The 23,286-nt window shown below is 39.6% G+C and overlaps 1 protein-coding gene across 3 annotated transcripts; it reads right to left on the bottom strand.

The window, feature by feature from the left end:
* Window positions 1-1,128: 1,128 nt before the first annotated feature.
* ap5m1 (adaptor related protein complex 5 subunit mu 1) lies at window positions 1,129-22,125 on the bottom strand. Of its 3 annotated transcripts, XM_062537382.1 has the most exons (9): window positions 21,751-22,125; window positions 20,978-21,635; window positions 18,590-18,817; window positions 17,513-17,652; window positions 16,480-16,565; window positions 16,282-16,394; window positions 11,608-11,694; window positions 5,652-5,748; window positions 1,129-1,881 (listed from the first exon to the last, which is right to left on the bottom strand). In XM_062537382.1, the coding sequence occupies exons 1-9, from the start codon at window positions 21,816-21,818 to the stop codon at window positions 1,799-1,801; spliced, it is 1,560 nt and encodes a 519-aa protein (XP_062393366.1). In that variant the 5' UTR covers window positions 21,819-22,125; the 3' UTR covers window positions 1,129-1,798. The 3 variants fall into 3 exon arrangements, 2 of the variants coding, with proteins under 2 accessions (XP_062393366.1, XP_062393367.1); XM_062537383.1 differs by lacking the exon at window positions 11,608-11,694; XR_009939250.1 differs by lacking the exons at window positions 1,129-1,881; window positions 11,608-11,694 and having other exon boundaries at window positions 16,282-16,389.
* Between the last annotated feature and the right edge of the window lie 1,161 nt (window positions 22,126-23,286).

Below are 23,286 nucleotides of genomic sequence, written 5' to 3'. Positions count from 1 at the left end.
TTTCCCATAGAAAAAATCTCAAGATACTGGAACTCCTTATTTGGGCAAAGATGGTGGCTTTTTTGTAGGCGAACTTCAGAGGTCTATAGCTCTTTGGGTATGCTGTAGACTAGGGCTGCACAATTACACAATTATCTTTTTTTTTAATTGACATTGCAGTTTGAACTTGAACTGTTTAGGTACCTCAATTGTTTCCGGTGGAGCATTAGCTGTGTTGTAACGGCATTCTATGTTATATTTTGCTCCTTGCATGCTTACTCCAACACTGAAGGTATGGTTTGCCCAATAATAAAAAATGTAACACATGCATAAATCCTTTCACATCGTAACGTGCTGATTCACTAGGTGCAACAAATACGTGGGTCAGTGCAGATAGTGGCAGGTCAAACACACCTGGCTCCATCGTAAACAAATGAGGTACCTGAACAGTCTTCCGTGCATATAGCCTATTCTAGGGGGAATTATATGGAAAACCATTATGTGGTGGATAGAAGAATGCATTTGGACATTAATTTTGTGCTACAAGTTAACCTAAGCCATCCTAGAAGGGGTGCCCTAAAATTACTTGGAAACCCCTTGGATTACTGCAGCCTAGACACACAAGCACATAATGTTCAAGGAACATTCCCTAAAGGTTTGCTGAACTAACATTGTCTAAACTTTTCAATTTGTGTTACCTTCAGCGAACGTTCCTAGAACATTTGTGTAACCTTCAGGAAAAAAATCTAGAATGTTAACCTTAAGGCACTATTAGTTATTTTCGTCAAACCATAAAGTAATCTTTAATTGTTGTGGAAACTGGCATCAACTTGCAGCCTGACCATTTAAATCAAAATGTCATTGCCTACACCAGACAGTAGGCTAATAATCGAATTTAGGTCATAGGCTGCCTTCAGACTGCAGGTGAATCCGATTCAAGTCTGATTCCCCCTCATATCAAATTTTTAGGGCTGACTGTCCACACTGTTTTTAACAAGCGTCAAATCGGATATGGCTCTGTTCAGACTAGGCCATATTACTGACTGATCTGGATGGCCTAAAAATCGGATTTTGGCTGGCAATCTGAACGCAGCCATAGTCAGTTACCTTACCAACCTACAAATAATGCAAACAACAACCTAATATGACAACATTTACTTTTTTCTTTTATTTACCACAAAGCCTGGTGTAATACAGCCCAAACCATGTAGACATTAGTCATATATACGTATGCAGTCGTTTTAGGAGTGAGGATGTCGTTTAGCGTGAGGACGATCATGCCCAACACTAAACTCGTGCATAAGTGGTCATCTACCAATCAGCATGTAAAAACTGGTGCCGGAAGTGGTAACCATGTAACGGCACATTTTCAAAAATGTCAGTGGCCAAATGCCATGCTAACAGGCTGAAGCTAACCCTCCAAATCCTGACCCTCTGGTTTGCCCCCAGCAATATGGCAGCCGTGTTTACGTAAGCTCCCCAATAGAACTCCACGGGCAATGCAGTATCTAGCTTTCTAATTGATGATCCACAAAAGTCAACTGAAAAGTTATTCACATTTTCAAATATGTAGTAAATTATTCCCAATATTGTTGCAAACACATACAATTATGACATGGGGTGTTCATTTCTATTTTAGGATGATTATTAGAATTGTAATCAACAGTAGAGATGGACATTTTGACATTAGAGTTCAACAATTACATTTATTTTATACTTTGGCACGCAAATATTTCTAGGTGAAAAGAAGATAAAGAATACTATTATTTTAAATGAATGGCTTTTGGACAATGACAAGGTACATATCTTATCTTTGACCCTACATCATCATAGCACCAGGCAACATTGGTGTGTGTCCTGTGGAGTTCCATATGTAATATTCTGAAGACACCAAATCCCGAGCTAAAGAGAAGAGGAGAAACTTGTTAGAATAAATCAGAATCACTTATACATTCATGGTGGATCAACAAAAATTAGAATATCGTGGAAAATGTATCTGAAAAAGTGGAGCTTTCATACATTCTAAATTCATTAGATATAAAGTTAAATATTTCAAGCCAAGTTTTGTTTTAATCTTGATGATTTCGGCTTAGACTTCAGTGTTGATGAATGGTCGTACATCATTCCCTCAGTTTGCCTTGAGATGGGAGAAACACGGATTTCAATGTTGGACTTCCTGCTTTCAATGATGTAAAAATCATCATTTTACATCATTGAAAGCAGTAAGTCCTATTCATGGGTTTCATTGACATCCGTATTTCTCCCATCTCAAGGCAAACTGAGGGAATGATGCACGACCATTCAAAAACATGACTGGGTTTCTAAAGATACAAAGCTAAATGCTAATCGGTGAAGTGTCCCTTTAATAAATGTTTATTTAAAGTAGATTGTACATTTTGTGACATTATTTGGTAGTTTCTGATAAATCTATCTTTTTTTGATAAAACCAAACTCCTATCCTATGTGTTTACTTATAAGTTAGTGCTGGATACCTTTTCATTTGTTTTATCATCGAATACATATTATTATTATTGAATGGATATATATTTGTATCATTTTCAGTTTTACTCATTACTCATTAAAATCCTGAGCTTGGAGGCTAAAGACTCGCAAGTTAGGCTGGCTGTTAAACTGTGTTCGATACACACAGAGAGGACAGCACAATTAAAATGACATTGTTTCATCATCTGTCCACACAGGTTTACACAGTATGAGTGATGAATACCTGCAGCTTTACTTCTAAGAGACCCTGCCTTCTGAAGGCCCCATCACATTACAGGCGGCATGCGCTGCGCTCACCGCTAGAATGCTCTTGGTTGAGGTAACGTTCTAACGATTGTTGTTATGGTTACCGCTGGGTTCCACACAAAAGACCATTGACTTACAGCACGCCGCGGTCAAAGTTCAACATATTTCAACTTTGACCGTGGTAACCCAAGAGCGGCAAAGATGCCGCTATACTGAGTGCAGCGGCAGACCAGTTGTTGCGCTCTCAACCCATTGAAAGTAATGGGTTTAATAGCGCATGCCGCGTGTGATGTGATGGGCCCTTTAGGGTGCTCTTTTTTCATATCCAATCGTGTTGCCAATTCACATAATTAGTTGTGAAACATTCTTCCTTTTGTTTTCTTTATCATTACACAACTTTTCAAGCATTTTGTTACCCCGTTCCAATTTAAAAAAAAAAAAATAATAGTTAAAAAAAAAAAATCACATTCAAAATTAACCAAATTAAAGGTAGGGTATGGAATTAGCTTTGTTGGCCATTTTTGCAAAATCACTTGAAATCCTATTCCTAACCCACTTATAGCCACCGAGTTGGAAGCACTGAAATGGAAATTAAACACGTCAATCATCTGCGGAACGGGCAGGGCTCGAAAAACTCCAGCCAATAGTATTCCTCACCCCATACCATCATTTCACAGCTCGTTCGTCAATCTAACGTCTTACTCCTCTTCCTCCTCCCCCTCCCCACCGCGCGCGACCCTTTCGAAAGCTGGTGACCGCGAGTCAGTGCTGAAACGAAACCAACTGCCTGCTGCTGCACGTCCATGTTCCCCTCTTGTTGTATGTGTCACTTCATTTCTATACAAACTAAGGCAGCGGAAACCTACGGAAACTCAATCACCCACGCAATAAATAAGCTATGTAGCAAAAATTACATTTTACCGTGACACGAAGAGTGTTGTAAACATGAAATCGAAACTTAACAGCTTGGAGCTACAGTGGAATAGGCGAACCAACGGGCCAGCACTAAACTCGGATATTTCAGGAGATAATCGCCCTGGTAAGAACCAAACCAGATTCTGTTCAAATATACACACCTATGGCTACTGAACCATAAGTAGGCCTACTACAACCCTTTGGAGGTGAATAAAGAATGTAATTGGGGAAGTTGATGTGAGTGATTGTATGGAGACTAGAGCTCATAGTGCTGTAGACGCCAGGCTGGCATTTCATTTAGCCTGGCTCGCTCTCGCGCTGCGCATTTGAATTGTCGCTCGTGCATGGAGGGCGGGACTTGAGGTTGTATATGTTCAAACTCTGCCGTCCGTTTTGCGAATTCCGTACCCAACCTTTAACGAATTTGCATGAAAGACTCAAATTTGTAATTTTCAATATTTGATTTGTTGTCTATGTCCCCTTTTAGCTATTAAATATAGATTGAAAGGAATAGTTTGGTTTTTTACACTTTAAGCCCGTTTTCTGTATTGCCTAGGATGCAAACAAGTGATTGACACCGAAATCTCGAAGATTGATCCTGTTGCTGCAATTTGGCTGCTTTAGAATGTTTTCTGAATGGCTTCAGCATTGAAGAGCCTGGATGATTCTGTCCTTAAAACACTAGTGGTGGGGGAAAAAATCAATTCTGTTCAGTATCGCGATATTTTGTGCATGCAATTATATCGATACTAGTAGCTCAAAGTATCGCAATACTTAATTATAGAATTTAATGATCTATTTTACCTTTATTTGAGTCCCCAAGGGGAATTTCAAGATATTACACTCACAAGGTGGCGCTTGTTGTGGCGTTTTATTGTGCATTCAACGGCAATTTCAAATAAAAATGGCTTCACAATCACAACCTGTTATAGACGACCCTCCATCACTTTGAAAGTGTGGGTGTATTCCGGTTTTCAACAAAAAGCAAATAGTAAGGACCTTGATATGCACCACGCCATGACAAAGTGAGTTGAACAGTGTTATTTTCCTTATTTTTTGTAATGCCTTTGAATAATATGAGAGACATGAATAGCAGTATATTGCAGAATCGAATCGCAATACTTGTTGTATCGCAATATGTTTAGAATCGCAATAATATCGAATTTTGGCCCAAATATCACAATAGTATCGAATTGTCATTCTTTTGCCAATTCCCACCCCTATAAAACACCCCTAAACGCTAGTTTTAAAAAATGGGCAACTCACCGAGTGGTCACTGGTCTTAAACGATCTTCTATTGCACTTTTCGCAGCGAAATTCAACTTCTGTTGTGTTATATTAGGTATTTTGTAAATCCCATTGGTTTCTCTAGGAAGACGCATTGCTCGTTGATATTACTCCGTCACCGGAAAGGGGGCCTGCTTATATTTATTTTTAGTCCTAAAGGAATATTGTCGCCATCTAGTGGTCTGGAGTGTGTAATCTTCAGATTCAAATACAGAGCTGACGTTTATACACGGTTGTGAAGTATCTGAAAAAGTAGTTCCAGGATTTAGAAAATCTCTGATAAAAGATGAAAGAAGCTGTATTTTACTGCAAAACTTGCTATAGAAGATAGCTGAAGACCAGTAAGCACTCTGTGAGTTGCACATTTTTTAAAACGAACGTTTAGGGGTGTTTTAAGAACAGAATCATCCCGGCTCATAGCGAGCAATGCTGCAGCCATACAGAGAACATTCTAAAGCAGCCAAATTGCAGCAACAGTATCAATCTTCAAGATTTTGGTGTCAACCACCCGTTTGCATCCTAGGCAATACAGAAAATGGGCATAAAGTGTAAAATACAGAAATATTCCTTTAAGAGATTTGCAGATTAATACATTCAGTTTTTATTCACATTTTACAACGTCTTTTGGTTCATCTCACACTCACATGTTTTGTCTCAACATCACTCATATTTGGCTGAACCATTTTCAGATTAGGTTTGTCCCACATCCCCAATGCACTTACATGTGACAACGCGAGGCTTTGTTGAAGAATACACTTGAACTGAATGTTGGTCCACACAACATCCTGATAAAGTTAGGTCAGGTATTCTGAAATACAGCTGCAAAGTGAGAGAAACAGAAACATGGGTACTCAAAACACTTTTAAAGGTCTTGAACACAGCTTGAGACAAAAAGGGTTGTGGCCAATATAGAAACAAGTATGATCAATCAATCAAATTAATAATGATTAATGATATCAATATAGTGCAAATCTACAAAAAAGTATTGTGCCGGGTGCAGGATAGGGCCCATTATTCCTTACTTAAAGGGATAATCCGGAGTGAAATACACTTTAGATCAATTTTTCGGACTATTGGGAGTACATACGTTGAGTTGACACCAAAATCAACCGAAGTGTCCCCACGTCTTTATGTGGTCGGATAGAGAGTCCAGAATGAATTTAATCGAGTCCGTACCTTTCCTTACAAGACGTGGGGATACTTCGGTTTGGCTTTAGGGATCCTCTACTCACTACCACGTAAGTGTAGTGTTGTTTGGAACTGTAGAAGAGGTATAAAAATAGCGTTTTGTAGCGGCGAAAGGACATGCCCGCGTCACTTCCAGGCTAACGAGTTTTGGCTAAAAACGGTGAACTCGAACTTTGTCAAAATACATCCAAATGACATGATTTTGGTGTCAACTCAACGTATGTATTCCCAATAGTCCGAAAAATTTATCTAAAGTGCATTTCACTCCGGATTATCCCTTTAACACTTGGAGGTCCGGGGCCTTTTCAGGCACTTTGAGGCAGTCAGCTATACCTTGAGATTTTTACGTTTTTCATCTAACTAAGAACACCTATGCAAAAGTGGCACATATGGTTATATTCTACAGGTCCTCCACAACAATTATATGAGAGTAAAGTGGATGTAATGAAATTACTTTTTTTTTAATTATAATTCAGTGTAAACAGAACTATTTAAAAAAATGATTTTCAAAAGTCAAAGGTCAATGGTAAAAAACACACTATAAATATATTGAGCTAAGATTTTTGAAATTTTAACCTTGAAAACAACGGTGTTGGCTCCATATAAGTAAAAAGAACATTAAAAATGTGAATTAGTTTTACTACAAATTGGAGAAAAGTCAGACTAAATGTGTCAGTGAGTGTCTCTTTCAAATGCAAATTAAGTCGAATGGGCTTTTTGAATGGGCCTGCTGCATGTGAGAGGACAGAAATCCTAGGATTTTCTTTTATTGTTTTTACAAAGTGCCATTGATACATTCTCTTTTAAAACATATATATTTGGAAACTAGTTGATTAAAGGTGTCTAATGGTGCCACTTATATATTTCTAGGACAAAAACTAGCAGAGATTGAGATGTGTGTTTGGAACAGTTTTTCAAATCCCCGAGGGGGGCGGGGGGTAGTGCCATTTGGATGATTAGTATCTGCCTGCAGAGTGAACGGTATGATCAATTTACATTGGATATTGTTATATAGACTAACAACAACTTTGCTAGTGCTAGCTTGCTAAGTCTACCGTCCTGTTCAGAGTCTATAGCGACCATCAGAGTCCCTAGCAACCTTGACGAGACTGACGAGATAACAGTGCAATCGTGGTTGACATACTACTGAAACGCTAACGTTAACCCTTTAGGCGCCAAAGTCGCCACATTACGACATCACGCATTACTGAATAAAACAGCAGTTTTCTCAGAGTAGAGTGCTAAATCTCATATTTGTACTCCCCACCACTAGTTGGCAGACATCCCATACTTCGAACCGAGAGCACAATGACGTCATGTTTCAATGCAAAATGTTCGAGGAAATCCCACTCAAACTCGTGGATGAGAAACCAGAGATAGTTAGCCACGGAGCTAGTTAGCTGAAGCGGTATTACTGGATTTAGCACGATTTTAAACGAGATGACAAGCAAAAAGTTTACATGTACTGACGTGATGGGTCTCCTTTTCGCTGATTCTGATTCTGAAGGAGAAAATCTGACTTTGGGAGATGACGGTCGGTCGTTTAGCAAGCCTGCTCGTCCTAGACTGCCTCAGGCTACCATTTAGCCATGTAAACAGTTTCAGTAGACTACTGTCAACAACAGGTTGATATATTGGCCTTTTGTATTTCCTAGCTGTGTTGATAAACCCATCAATTATCCTTATGACATTTTTAGTGTTGTTTTTGTTTAATTACCTGAAAAACAAGGAGGTAATTACCAGGAAAATACACAGTATCAGGGCCGTAAAATACATTATCACCTATTTCCACTCAATTACTTGGCTATTACCATCTTGCTAGGCTATTTTGTAGCCTACTGACATTCAACACACAAACACATGTTGAGTACGACCTTTATTACTTTGTTCTGCAAAAAAAGAAAGTTAACATTTAACATACAACATTTAAAGTAGCCTGTAAGTCCGCCGAAAATTTAACTAAGCCATGGAAGAAGTATTTTTCGTTGATCAGCAGTAGGCTAGCCTGCAGAGCTAGCATGAGCTACAGCCCAAAATCGCTAACAGTGGCATAAAGCCATAGGCTACGCTTTCAAAATTAAATCACTAACATTGCTCAAAACAGCGCAAAACCTCGTCAGCAGCTAACTCGAGGTGTCTACACATAAAACAAAGCACCAGTTAGTCTGTAAACTTTGGAATAGTCTGTACACACTTAGAAATCGTTCGAGACTGCAACTCTATATGAAGCACAGAAATGTCACACAAGTGTTCACACGGAAGCACGCACGGGAGCTATTGCCGGAAGAGACTACGGGTAGTCCAGTGCTCAAATTACAGTGAGATCAGAGCCCGTCTTTTCTCTGGTGAGATATGCTACAGACAGAAGAAAGAGGACAAGGAAGACAGAGTGGTTCGTGTCTGTTCCTTTCCCGGCAGCGAAACAAAAATTAAAAGTTTACAATCCAGCAAGTTTTTCATCAGCTGTAATTGCGATACGGTCGGTCTCCAGTGGCTTATTGTTTTGAATGTGGACATTGACACCTCAATCGAAACGCTAAAGTAATGGATTACCGTGTCTGCTGTCATAATTTTGAGAAGGACGATTTATATTCCGAGAGGAGCTTCTGACCCAAAGAAGTCAACGAAATATTATAATATTTTCATCTGTAACAAACACGTCACCTCTGTATCTGTATGAATGTTTTGGTAGGTTTAGGGTGCACTGCAAATAAAATATTTAGCCTACTGTTTCAGAATTTGATTATGTTGTTTTATTATTGCAGAACATGTTAAATGTGTGAAAACAATGTTTTTTTGCAGAACAAAGTTAAGGTTGTGCTCAACATGTGGTTGTGTGTTGAATGTCAGTACATGGTAACCTATTTCAGATCAGAGATGGTAATAACTAAGTAACTGAGTGGAAATAAGTGATAGTGTATTTTACGGCCCTGATGCTGTGTATTTTCCTGGAAATTACCTCCTTGTTTTTCAGGTAATTAAACAAAAACAATAAGTAAATCCTGGACTATCATTTCAAGAACTAGATTCATTTTAAATCATTACCATTTTATTAAACTTAAAATGAAAGCTGTTTGCATCACTATTACTTAGAAACTGCAGAGTAATTGCACTGGAAATTGCATGGAAATTACATAGTAATAAGGGGCTAAAAAATATTATTACCATGAAATTACATAAAAATACCATAGAAATTACCACCTTAATTAATGCTGTTTGCATTGCTATTACCTAGAAACTGCGGAGTAATTGCACTAGAAACTACATGGAAATTACTTGTAATAAGTGGTAACAAGGGATTGTTACCATGAAATTACATAGAAATTCCCATACAATTACCACCTTATTAGCGAGCCGTAATGTAAAGTGTTACCGAGTAGGCTTTAGGCTAAGCCCGTGAACGCAAAGCAGATAAAACTTGCGGTCTTTATGCAACGTGTGTTGGCAGCCAAAATAATATTGCAAACGTTGCTTACAATCCTTAAATTATGACCCGAAATTATATTTAACTGAAATAAATAAGAGCTCTTCTTAATATTTTATATTGTTGATTAGTTGGTTTGATATTGTTGTCAATTAAAAGTCGTTGTACACCATGGGTTTCCAACACACTCGCTTGCCGCCCCGTTCTGAGGCTGAAGCAGGAGACAACATTTAAACACAATTGGAGGCATTCCAGCCAACGTATTTAATTAAAAGTAGGCTAAATCATGCATAGGCTACCTAAATACTCAATATAGGCTACTTGGCTAATGCCTACTGAATAAAGTTTCCATAAGCCTACAGCACCCACATTCAATGAATGAATGAAAGCGGCGCTCCGTCTCGTAATAAACAGCAGGTGGAAATAGGCTACCGACACTGTTTCAACTACATGAAATGCAATCGTGATGCATCAAATACCCCCGAGCTTTCAGTGGTCATCAGTCACAACATTAAGCAATATAAGCAAACTGTCCAAAATTAATTAAATCCCAAACCAAATTGAAAATCTTTCGATTTTGATAGCCTACCGGTAGGCCTACATGTCTCACAATGAAACACGCAGACGGCCTGTCTCCAGTGCACGTCTGCCCCAAATAAAGTCCTCTGCTTTGTGCAGCCTAAGCAAATAAAATAATCTAGCCATAATTTGAGGATATATGGTATAGTTTAGCATAGACCTTTGAAATTATAGAGGTTTGGTTTAGCATAGTACCTACTTCTAAACAAACACTTTTTTTCTGTTTCACCGTTCATGTTAGTGCCATTTGCCTAGTTGTAGCACCTGCTATTTAACAGTTAACATTAAATGAACGCAACCATCTCATGCATTTAATTTAGAAGATGACTGTGACAAGGGGCGGACTGGCTCAGAGGCTGGCAGTACATGTCTTAAGCCTACCTTACACTGACAAGATTTGGGAAAGATTCTTGAAAAATTGTAGTGTTTTAACTAATGCCCCTCATTCAGACTTTACTCAAAAGACTACAGTCTTTCAAGAATCTTTCCCAAATCTTGTCAGTGTAAGGTAGGCTTTAGTCTACCTCTAGCCTCTCTTTTCACTTCTGAACTGAACTAAAGTTGATGCTACTTGATCGATTTGTTATTTTCTCCAAATGAGAGAATCGATAAGAGAGTCGATAAAGAACCGAATCGTTTCGCAGAATCGAAAATGGAATTTGAATCGGAAAAATCTTATCAATTCCCATCCCTACTTAGAGGTTGCTTCCGGGCCGCCTATTTAATGAGTAGAACTGGGCTACAGTATCAATCACACCGCAGCAATGCTACAGCGGACTGTACTGCCACCTCGTGGCGGTAAGTTGTAATACATTTCACGCACACGTGAATCAGGCAACGCGTGAGGGAAACGGCCATCACAAAGTAACGCCTACTGTACAACTAGCCTAAATACACCACTGAAACAAAAGCAAATCACAAACTCTGTAACTCCATATTACAGTTTTAGCGTTAGTAAATCTCACTCCCGACGCCTCAAGAGTGCTGCTGGCATAGAGCTATTATGCTGCTTTCCAGACCTCATCCAAACGAGTGGGAGGTGGGACGTACCCTACCTGAAACGTCCTACCTCCCACTACAAAGCATTCCAAGCATTTTGGAGTGGGAGGTTCAGAAAACATGGGCGACGTGTAACGTTAGCATACTAGGCTAACTGTATAACGTATAACGTTACTTTCACAGTACGTTGTATTCTCTGTTGACACAATTTTAAGTCATAATATGCAGAACAAGTTAATTACCGTCTCTAAAACAACCCTACCCTTAAGTTTACAGCGTATTCCTTGAAGTTACCTCTCACGGAGCGTCTCCATGGGCCCTGCCATAATCCTCCGACTTAATTTTGTTGAGGTCGGGGCAGGTAGAGCTCCCGCGAGTTTGCGAGTAGGAGGTCCCACTTCGACAGGAGTTCCAGTGCACCTTTCGTAGTTGGAAGTAGGATAAATCCCACGTCCCACTAGTTTAAGTGCTGTCTGGAATGCACTAACCTGTGCTTTTAGCTGGATTGTTAGCTCGCATGACTCCTGATCCAAAGTGCTGCTGTTTCGCGGTTTGAATCCTATGGGGGATTTTTCCTGCCAAAAAGAAAATTAAAAGGAAAACAGTGAAATTAAAATGAAAAACTAGTTTTGCCATTTAATTTTCAAAGTGTCAGTGCAATTATCCTGCAAAATTTTAAAATAAAATGAAATATATACATTTGGCTTTTTATTTTTCTGATAAACACGATACATTTGTGACAAAAAATTAAAATAAATTGAAAACGTCTATTTGTCATTTCATTTTCATTAACATCCTGGTATATGACTGCCAAAAATTCAAATGAAAATGTTAGTTGGAAAATGAAAATACAAACTTCACTTTGACTTTGCCTTTTCCTGACAATGCTCACAATGTATGCCAAAATTATAAATGAAATTAACACTGACACCTGCTTGTGATTTATTTTCCATTTCTCAATTTGCATTTTCATTTTCAAGTTCACAACATGCAAATGAGCTGCATTGTTAATGAGATTTATGTGGGTGGTGCTCTAATGACGACAAATGCATTTTTGGCTTAGCTACCCACCGTAGGTAGATCATAGTTAGCAACATGCTAGTTGTATACACTGCAAGCTTTGTAAATAATCTTAGTCATTTGGATTACAGTGGAAGGATTGCCCGATTGTCCTGTGCCTGTATTTCAATAAAGCTTTGAAATCAGCTCTTCGTCAGCAGGCATTGCTATGTAGGTTGGTACTGTACGTGAGAAATTCACGAGCTAAGTCAGAGCTAAGGTTTAGGCAGCCCAGTTGAACAGAGTAGGCTAACGTTGGCTGCTATGTGTCGCAGTCACACTAATTTGGGTAGTGTCACGATCGTGGCAATTTATGAGAGATCAATCCGGGTCAAATGGAGAGAGAATTCTGGGTGTTTTACCGTAGCCCAAGCTCAGCAGACATTTCCAGGTCATTTAGCGAACCATAGCTATAGCAGCCAACAGCCAACAAAATAACAGCCAACGTTAGCCTACTCTGTTCAACTGGGCTGCCTAAACCTATCTGACTTAGCTTGTGACTTTCTCACATACCAACCTACAAAGCAATGCCTGCTGACGAAGAGCTGATTTCAAAGCTTTATTGAAATACAGGCACAAGACAATCAGGCAATCCTTCCACTGTAATCCAAATGTCTAAGATTATTTACAAAGCTTGCACTGTATACAACTAGCATGTTGCTAACTATGACCTACCTACAGTGGGTAGCTAAGCCAGTCGTCACCAGAGCACCACCATCATATGTACATCTCATTAACAATGCAGCTCATTTATATGTTGTGAACTTGAAAATGAAAATGAAAATTGAGAAATGGAAAATAAATTACAAGCAGGTGTCAGTTTTAATTTTATTTATCATTTTGGCACACATTAAGCACATTGTCAGGAAAAGGCAAAGACAAAGTAAAGTTTGCATTTTCATTGACCAACTAACATTTTTATTTTAATTGTTGGCAGTAATATACCAGGATGGTTATGAAAATGAAATGACAAATAGACGTTTTCAATTTATTTTTTATTTTTGTCACAAATGTATCGTGTTTATCAGGTAAATTAAAAGGCAAATGTATATATTTCATTTTATTTTTAAATTTGGCAGGATAATTGCACTGACACTTTGAAAATTAAATGGCAAAACCAGTTTTTCATTTTCATTTCCCTGTTTTCATTTTAATATTCTTTTTGGCAGGAAAAGCTCCCCATATGAATCCGGGCGTGTGCAGGGCTGACTACGGTGGTTTAACACAACCAGTATAAAAAGAAACGTAACAACAAGCGCATAACAAGCGCATTTAACCAGCATGAAAACTAGCGTACCATCGGCCTATCGGTAAGTTTGAAACAAAAGTATTTTAACACTCATTAGCCCTAGCATCGAACTAGTCAGTCGGCCAGGCAGCGACGGATCCGTCAGCCAATCATTTAGCGTGTATGCAGATATACATACGGCAGACAGGCATTCCGAGATCCGTGCACAAGCCCATCTTGTGAAAAATAAAATGAACGGTTGGTGTAAAATAAATAATTATTTCCAAAGTAAGTTTTTTGTCATGTCATTGGTCTTACATGGTCTCTTAACTCATTGGCTGCCAGCCATTTTCAGTGCAGAGCGCTCCATACTGCCAGACGTTTTACAGCATTTTGACTGTTTTTCTAAGATCCACCAAACAGTGAGTTTTATGACTATGTAAACACACAAGCTACCAAATGAAAGAGTAGACTCTCTTCTTTCACCAGGAAAAAAACTGTTTGTTTCTATCGTTTACCGTTCTTTAGTAATCGTCAGTAGAACATGGGTTAGTTTTGCCAAAAACAACTGTTTTTGACCAAAAAAGGGAGAAAACGATCTTTTTGTGAAAATCAACTTTTTAACATTAGCGTTTAGGGCTGTCCGCAAATAATCGATCAATCGATGGTCGACCAAAAAAAAATGTATTCGACCGAATTCCGTTGGTCGATTGGTCGTAGGAAAAAAAATGCGTCAACTTTTAATTTGAAGGGCGTGAGTCGTTGTGACAAGGAAGACGTGACACGACAAGAACAGAAGGCATCCACTTATTTGACCATGTCTGGAAGACTATCTAAAATATGGGAACATTTCCAAAAGGACAAAGATGACCCAAAGAGGATTATTTGCAAACTTTGCAGTAAATCATTTGCCTATCACTCGTCCACGACGAACATGCATTACCACCTCAATACTGTAAGTAGCGTTGCCTGCTAGCCTAGCTATGTTGCATTGCATCATCATGAACAGGAGGCGTGTGGCACGTAGGCCTACTTTAAATAAATATTCAGAATGTTCAAAGTTCGTCTGTCTTTTCTGATTATTTTTGTGACACATTCAGAATTTCAAAATCTGAAATCATTTGCCCGTGTAAAGGGGACAGGTTTAGGATTATGGTCCTGCTGTGCGCTTGTCTGCTGTGCGCTTGTCATAATGTCACTGACGTCGGGTTTTTTCACTCTCCGTCTGAGAGAAGAACTAAGCTGTCAATTGACCTTTCGCCAGGAGCGTTCTAATTACGCCCCCCTGTATTGTGGGAGAATTCTGCTGTCAAGTCCGACATTCTGTCCCACATCAGCTGATTTTTGTCGATAGTCTTACTAGCGGATAGCTAACTCTTAACGGCCTAGCAGCATATTTGTTTACATGGTCAGATAATGTATTTCTATTGAAATATAAAAAATCTAAAGTGTCAGAATAAATGTGTGTATCATGATTGAAGCAGAACCTTTCTGACAATGTATGTGGGCACAACATTAACGTTACATGCACAATCAGCGTTAGGGGAGAAGTTTATCCCAGCCAAAGAAAATCTGACGCTCGTCTAGTTAGCGGATTTGCACTAAAAGTGTCAACAAGGGTAGTAGCATACATACATACGTTGATATTAGCTTAAACTAACTGTAGGCGTCTGCTGACTATCCTGTCATAAGTATCGCAGGCGTCATGCATAGCCTAATGACCGTCAATGCATAACGATTTTGCTATATCAGCTATATCAGATATGTATGCTAGATCAGAATCAGAAAACATTTTATCAGTCAGTCACGAGGTTAGTGGTAAATGCGCATAGATAGGCTACTAAAAATAATAATAATAAAAAAAAAGAAAAAAAAAAAGCTGGGCATTAAAAAAAAATTTTTTTTTTTTTTTTGGGGGGGGGGGGGGCGATTAATCGATTAGTCGGAGTAAATGACAGCCTCTGGTCGACCAACGAAATCCTTGGTCGTGGACAGCCCTATTAGCGTTTCAGTAGCATGTCAACCACGATTGCACTGTTATCTCGTCAGTGTCTTCAAGGTTGCTAGGGACTCTGATGGTCGCTATAGACTCTGAACAGGACGGTAGACTTAGCAAGCTCGCACTAGCAAAGTTGTTGTTAGTCTATATAGCAATATCCAATGTAAATGGATCATACCGTTCACGTGTTTTCCATCCTTGATGTAAGAAGTAATCATATTTATTTGCTGGACCGCGTGCAAACTAGATCCACTGTGGTCGATCTTCAGTGTGTTAGCTTGCTGTTTGTCTCTGCATGTGCACTCTAATAGTGTGCACTCTAGGCAGATACTAATCATCCAAATGGCACTGCTGCCATCTAGCGGTTCAGATCGCTAGTACAGTCTGTTTACAAGCCTGAAACTCTGCCAGATCGTTCCCAAGCCCACCCATGAGCCCTCCCCATTGAAAAATGCAATTGCAACGTATATGTCTAAATTGACGTTTAAAGACGTCAATGGCAGTTAATGAGTTAACATTATTCGGGCAGTTAAACAATTCGTTTAAAAATAAAATAGCGCTATTGTACATTTTACTCCCAAACTCGAAATGCTTCCGACACTTTCAACGGTCAAGTCCGATGTCCGACGGGGGAGCATTGCGTATTACTAAGTGCAAGTGTGAAGGCGGTGTCAGAAGAGGGATATCAACAGAAAGATGGATGCTGAAATGTTGGTTGAGTAACCCTTATTTTCAATGTTCAATGTTCAATGTTGACAGCTATGCCCTACATAGTGGCTTTAAGGGTCCTAAATCTTAATGGAAAAACAAATACACTTTTCATTTCTGATATTAAATAACAGCCTTATAAAATTCTCATAAACATAATAGGCCTACTTTGACATAAGCTGTTCCATCAGTGCAGAGGGGATCTGTGGGTCCTACTGTCTGTCCAGAAAAATTAATAGCTCCTTCAAGTGTTACTTCACGGGCCTTTGGGAACTTCTGTCCTAGAAGAACACGAACATGTCATGGTGAACGCCTTATCAGATACACATGGAGGTGAATTTGTTTGAATTTTAAACTGTAACACACCTAAGATCCAGACTAAAAGGTTCTTCTCTTTGGAGACCTCCACCTGACCTGAGGTCACCTTAACATCCAAAGTACCCATCTGGCACCTAGATGTAAAACAAAGAACTTTAAAGGGATAATCCGGAGTGAAATGCACTTTAGATCAATTTTTCGGACTATTGGGAGAACATACGTTGAGTTGACACCAAAATCATGTCATTCGGATGTATTTTGAGAAAGTTCGAGCTCACCGTTTTTAGCCAAAACTCGTTAGCCTGGAAGTGACGCGGGCATGTCCTTTCGCCGCTACAAAACGCTATTTTCATACCTCTACTACTGTTCCAAACAACACTACACTTACGTGGTAGTGAGTAGAGGATCCCTAAAGCCAAACCGAAGTATCCCCATGTCTTTATGTGGTCGGATAGAGAGTCCAGAATGAATTTAATCGAGTCCGTACCTTTCCAGAAATGTTAATAAAGTGTTGTTAAAGCGTTGCCAGCTGCTGCAGCGACATTCCCGGAAAGGTACTGACTCGATTAAATTCATTCTGGACTCTCTATCCGACCACACAAAGATGTGGGGATACTTCGGTTTGGCTTTAGGGACCCTCTACTCACTACCACGTAAGTGTAGTGTTGTTTGGAACAGTAGAAGAGGTATAAAAATAGCGTTTTGTAGAGGCGAAAGGACATGCCCGCGTCACTTCCAGGCTAACGAGTTTTGGCTAAAAACGGTGGGCTCGAACTTTCTCAAAATACATCCGAATGACATGATTTTGGTGTCAACTCAACGTATGTACTCCCAATAGTCCGAAAAATGGATCTAAAGTGCATTTCACTCCGGATTATCCCTTTAACACAGCTTCCACAAACTGAAATATGACTATGAATGAGAATTTAAATATTCTCAAGCAAAAATGTTCTAGACATTGGCCTTTCATGAAAACAACAGTAACAGGATCAACAGTAAACATGTTCATGCTTTATCAATGACATTACTGTATCAATGAAACTGCATATTGTTCTTATGTATGATAGTGTATGAATGATACCTATTGAAAAATGGCAGATGGGCTTCACAGTATTCAAAACTGTTTGTCACACTCTCGTGCAGTTTCAAAAGAACATTTAGCTGCAGATGTCCATCATCCTCCTTGAGCTGATATGAACCCAAAACTGGTGGAACTGGTACCTTGCAAGACATACACACATATTGTTTACATTGAGTTGACAGGAGGATCCTCAGGGTCTAATCATAATACTACCAAGGCTGGGTGAACCCTGCCTGACCTGCTGGCGATTTGGATTTCGCTCAGCAGCTCAGGCTGGAAACCTGCACATGCATCTCCCCTGCTCACCCAAAAGACGCAGCGGATCGTTAGTTTGATTGGTTGAAGGACTATCCAAGTGTACAGAGTCATTTGAACAATTCCCATTGATCACACCTCTTGTGCAGTAGAAATAAAGCACAGACTTCCCATACTAATGCGCAATCTTAGAAGACGGAGCTTAGTATGGGTGACAGCCAGAGTAAATACTACCCCTTTATCCTACCACTTTGTTAAAGGTATACTATGCAGGATTGACAATTTCATCGCCGGTTTCACTTTCACTTTTCATTTTCGTTCGTTTTATGCTTGCATATTTCTCTGCAGAGCTTCCCCTACAGCTTTAGCGTGTATATTTTACAAAACTCCTCAATCGGTCAGTCTGCCGTGCCTTTTCATGAAACTTTACATGACACTTCCTGGAGTAGAGCATGGGTGCGTGCCCGAAGTCTCCTGAAGTTGCGAGCGTGGTTCTACCGCTACAGACCACTAGAGCGGCCGAAAAAAACCCTGTTTGACCGGTAATGACTCATTTCATCATATATAACAGTATGGAACGAATTCATTAACTGAAAAACGTTGCATAGTATACCTTTAACATTTCACTTAAGAACTGTTCATTCTGAACTGTGATTTGTTTGAAAGTGTTTGAAGGAGTGGTTTAAGGGTAAAATATACAGTGAAACGAGATTCATGTTTCTATTGCCTGTGTTTTGTTTTAAGATTCTAAAAAGAACATTTCAGAGAATTACCCGTGTTTTTAGTAATAGCCACTGTTTACCAGTCTGTTGTTACAGTTACCTGTGAAGTGTAACTGCAAAGCCTGAAGGGCTCCAGGGGAGGAGAGAAGGGGAACTTGTAGGGCCCCGAGAAGGCTGAAGCATCACCATAATCCATGCTACTGGCTGTCAGCGTGCTGGTATCTAGTGTGTTGACACAGGGATGTGCAAGGATATCTTGCAAGGGTGAGCCATTAGGTGGTAAGGAGAGTGTGACTGTGATGTTGGGTTGGGTTCCCTCCACTTCACACTGAAACCGACAATATCAAGGGAAAAAAATATTGACAGCTTTATGACAATGTATAACATAATGCACACCACTCAGTCATGTCATGTAACCATTCACTGCCTTAACAGACTGTGCAATCAGGCTGCTATTCAATCTAAATAAATGAGCAGTCAATTTGTTCACATACACTTTTCATTTAAAACTATAAATGCAATTCCAATGTATGAAAATTAAAAAATGTATCATAGATCATGTAGGTTACTAAGGTGTAGCTAGGGCAGACATGGTGGTTGCATAGTTTAATGAAAGTTGATAGTGTGAAGGTAGAAAGTTTAAAATTTGAGTTTGGATGGCTTAAACATTGACAGAAAGACAATTTAATGAATGTTGATAGAAAGGTAGTTTAATTGATGTTGAGCTTCAACCAGTTAACGTAGAAACTTCATTCAAGCTTTGTTGCATAGGTCTTACTTAGGACAGGTTTGCAATGTATTTTTCAACTTTGTAACTTTTATACTTTTTAAATTATTAATTAAAAACGATTTACAGTCATCAACCACATAAACCACATTCAGGCATTATCATATAGCCTATCCAACATCTTAAATAAGCCCATTCATTTTTAAAACGACTGTAGTTATGAAGTTTGAATAATAGTAAGTTTGAGAAGTGGGAAGTTAACTTGGCTAGGCTGCAGCGAGAGTTGCCGTTTGGATGACTGATTTGTTTACAGTTGTGAACTACGTTGGATAAGTTAACGAAGTTACCAGTGAGAGTTGCAACAGGAGGAATTAGGGGGAAATGACTAGGACCGAGGCACATAAGCATTCCAGCAAAAGGTAACGAAGAGATTTATTTTCAACCAAAGGATATCTGCTAGACCTAAAAAAAAAAGAAATCTCTTTCCATTTAGGGAGATTACACAAACTCATCTCATAAACGAGATGGTAGGCTAATCCTTCAGTTGTGCAAGCTAAGTCTGAAATATCAGCAAAGAAGCTAGTTGCTACTGCCATTAACCCTTTATCCGCCACGGTCGAGTTAACAATATAGCACGGCCATTATGGTCCAATGCACAGCCTGTCCGCAAACACATTAAAGCTCAATCATGAGACATGCGGGAGCCACATAATCAATTAGCATGTTGATAACGCACTAAACGGATGGTGCACAGATGGGATAAACCAACTGCTCGCTTATTACATTGTAGTCAGTCTTATGTGTGTATATTTTGCTTGATCCGCTTATTTTCTCTAAATAAGATTTATTTATGAGTAGTATGTTGTTCATGTTGCAATATTTACTTGGAGAAATTCAACTATGAACCATAAAATGTGTGTTTAGATTGGATATGTGCAGCAAACAAGTGAATCTCTTACTCCTCCATTGACTTCCATTGTATTAAAAGAGCACCCCATGTGGTGCAAAGTGGAGCTGGAAAAAATTAACTGCTATTGGGCCAATCACATCATGTATAGAGTCGGTGGGCGGGCTTAACATAATGACGACTGACCTGCAACCATAAGTTGTGACAGTTAAGCGTGAATTCCCCATCTTGCTACTGCTGCTACTTGAAAACAAGATGATTGGGTAAAGCGCTATCCTATTGCTTGGAGAGGGAATTTGAGAGACAACCATTTATGCCACCCTTCCGATTGAGCCTTGATATGGTGAGTTCCCAGACCCTACATCTTGATGTGGGTCTGGCTCGTCAGACTAGTAACTGGTACTAGTTTACCAAAAATCTCCTAAGACAGTAAGGGAAACTAGAAATGTGCATCTCCGCTGAGGAGCTGCGAGAGTGGGCTTGCTCACCAGGGGGCAGTGTTGTCAAAGCCTGAACAGTCCCCCATTCATTTCAATGGGACCGAAAACCGGCAAATACCGGAAAAACGACAACCGGCAGCCATCCGACATTAACACGCGCACTACACCGGATCGGGCCTGATTTTTTAGTGTTGGAACCGCGTCGATAGCTCAAACGCTCTAGGAGAAGAGGCGTCTTAAAAAAGTGAGTGAACAGGAATAATAAATAAGAAGTAAACTTAAGAAGAACAATAGTGGGCCTTGCTTTACAGCAAGCCCACTAACAAAATAAACATATAAACTCACCAAAACCATTAGAACTGTGTTGCAAATCCCAATTCATGGTAAAACTCAATGTACTTCACAATGGCTTACCTTACACATGACGGTGCCATAAACATCCCAGAGGTCTTGTTTGCTGTGATTGCCATATTGCATGGACCTTACAGTTTCTGTGACAGACACACTTACAGTTGATCTTCCCTTGTGAGTTCCTGCCTTCCAGGCTGGCTGCTTCTGTGAGCTGCTAGGAGAGGACACTGACAAAAATGGAAAAATAGCAGAGTGTGGCGTGTCCACTGGTGTCCCCAGGGGGCAAATGTGGAAGAGGACTAAGGGTAATACATCTAAACGGGACGCCAGAATATCAGACTCTTGTGTTTTGTTCCCAGCTGACAGGAATGCCTGAAGACCAGACAAGAAGGCTATGCCTTGAGAGATAGAGACTTGACTTGAGAGGCGAGGCTGTAAATAGGCAGATGAATCTACCAAAGGCAGACAAACCATGATAAGGCCCCCTTGAGTTATTGTTAATAAGGGCCACAGTGCACCCCTACAGCCGTCTGGATGGAGCTCCAAAATGTGGGACTCTTGATGCAGCTCACAATCATCTCGCATGGCAACATACAGCCTGTCAGGATCCTCCAGTCCCAACTCAGTAAAAAGTAGTCTGCTTAAGACACAATCCTCCGGTATTGGAACATATTGCGGCCCAGACAGACGTTTTGCTCGGCGTTCGACCGAAGGATATCGTCTAAAATGTGTAGATAAAAATAGAGTTAGCATGACATTAACGGAATGTCAACTGAAAGAAATGTATGGGTCGAACGCATTTGCCTGATATTGTAACTTTTTCGTTAATCACTTACCTGGAAAAGCGCAATGTTGCAACTTCTCCTTTCTCATATGACAATACCCAGACAGCCCGGAAACTCATTGATAAAATCAAACTTTGCAAGTAGAGTTTGTATAATGTTCCTAAAAAATGCTTCTTGTTGTGGAAAAAATGCCTTGTTATAGACTAATCACACTAAGAACACTGAGGCAGCGGTCGGACTGAAGTTGTTCAAATCGGGCGGAAGTTGTTAGCGATAGCCTATCCAGATAGTCAAATAAATTGACCAGTCACCCCACTGCATAAATCACATGATGAAGTCAAGGAGGAAGGCACGTTCGTTGAGCGTAGACGTCTGAGACTGAAGACCACTTCTAACTAGATGTGTGACACTCGAAAGCTAAAACGGGCCATTAGTTTGATGTGTGAAACTAGCGACAGTAAGGAAAATTCCAATATTGCCGTCATTCGCCATTCCTTCAAAATAAAAGTTAGAACATTCTTCTTCTTCTTTCGGTTTTTATGGCGGTTGGCAACTAACGTTAATGGTGCATTACCGCCACCAACTGGACTGGGGTGTGGTACTTGAGTCTACTCTTTCTTTTTAAACAAACAAATAAACCAAAACAAACCAATAAACCAAGACAAACAAAACCCCCAAACAAGTAGATAAACAAAATAAATCAATAAATAATCAAAACAAAAATCAAAGTGTCACCATAATTATGCTGGTGATAAAAAAAAAAAAAAATAATAATAATAATAATAATAATAATAGGCCTACATAAATAAATTAAATTCTATGGAGCAATCCTGTGTTCCTCAGGAAGCCAAGTATAGGCCTACATAATTAAAACATATTTCACCTGAGCTTCCTTGCAATATGTTCTTCATGTCTAGACTCAGCTGGTTTTCTTGCAGTTGTGAATTTAGTCTTTGTCTCTCTTCCTGATATTTAGGACAGTGAAGAAACACATGCTCTATGGACTCTGGACTCCCACAGACTTCACACTTGCCATCAGCATGCTTTTTCATTAAAAAACAAAGAACTATTTAATCTTGTGTGCCCATACCTCATTCTTGAAAACACATCCTCCTCCTGCTTGCTCCTATTCGTGTCTCTGCTCTTTCCCACATTGCTCTGGATGTTATAAAATTGTCTTCCAGTCTTCCCACTGTCTCATAACGCTTGCCATTTTTCTTTCATTTTGTTTTTAACCATACTTTTAAGGTCTGCTTTGCTATAATCCACCTCTATATCAATGATGGATTTTCCAGCAGCCTTCTTTGCACATTTATCTGCTGATTCATTGCCTGCAACTCCTATATGAGCTGGTACCCATACCAGTGTCACCTCTGTCCCTGATTTCAGCAGATTGTTAACCAGTTGTACTATATCTAGTACAATGTCCTGCCTTGAATTTGATTGGCAATTTTTTACACTCATTAAGGCTGAACTGGAGTCTGAAGCAATTACTGCCTTGCTTGGCCTATTGACTTCCACCCATACCAGAGCTAACAACACAGCAATCAACTCTGCTGTGAAAACTGCTAAATCATCACTAATCCT

Source organism: Sardina pilchardus, chromosome 5 (genome assembly GCF_963854185.1).
Source record: "Sardina pilchardus chromosome 5, fSarPil1.1, whole genome shotgun sequence".
In the NCBI taxonomy this organism is placed as follows: Eukaryota; Metazoa; Chordata; class Actinopteri; order Clupeiformes; family Clupeidae; genus Sardina; species Sardina pilchardus.
The sequence above is the reverse complement of the archived record's forward strand: the minus strand, read 5'-3'. Positions and strand labels throughout refer to the sequence as shown.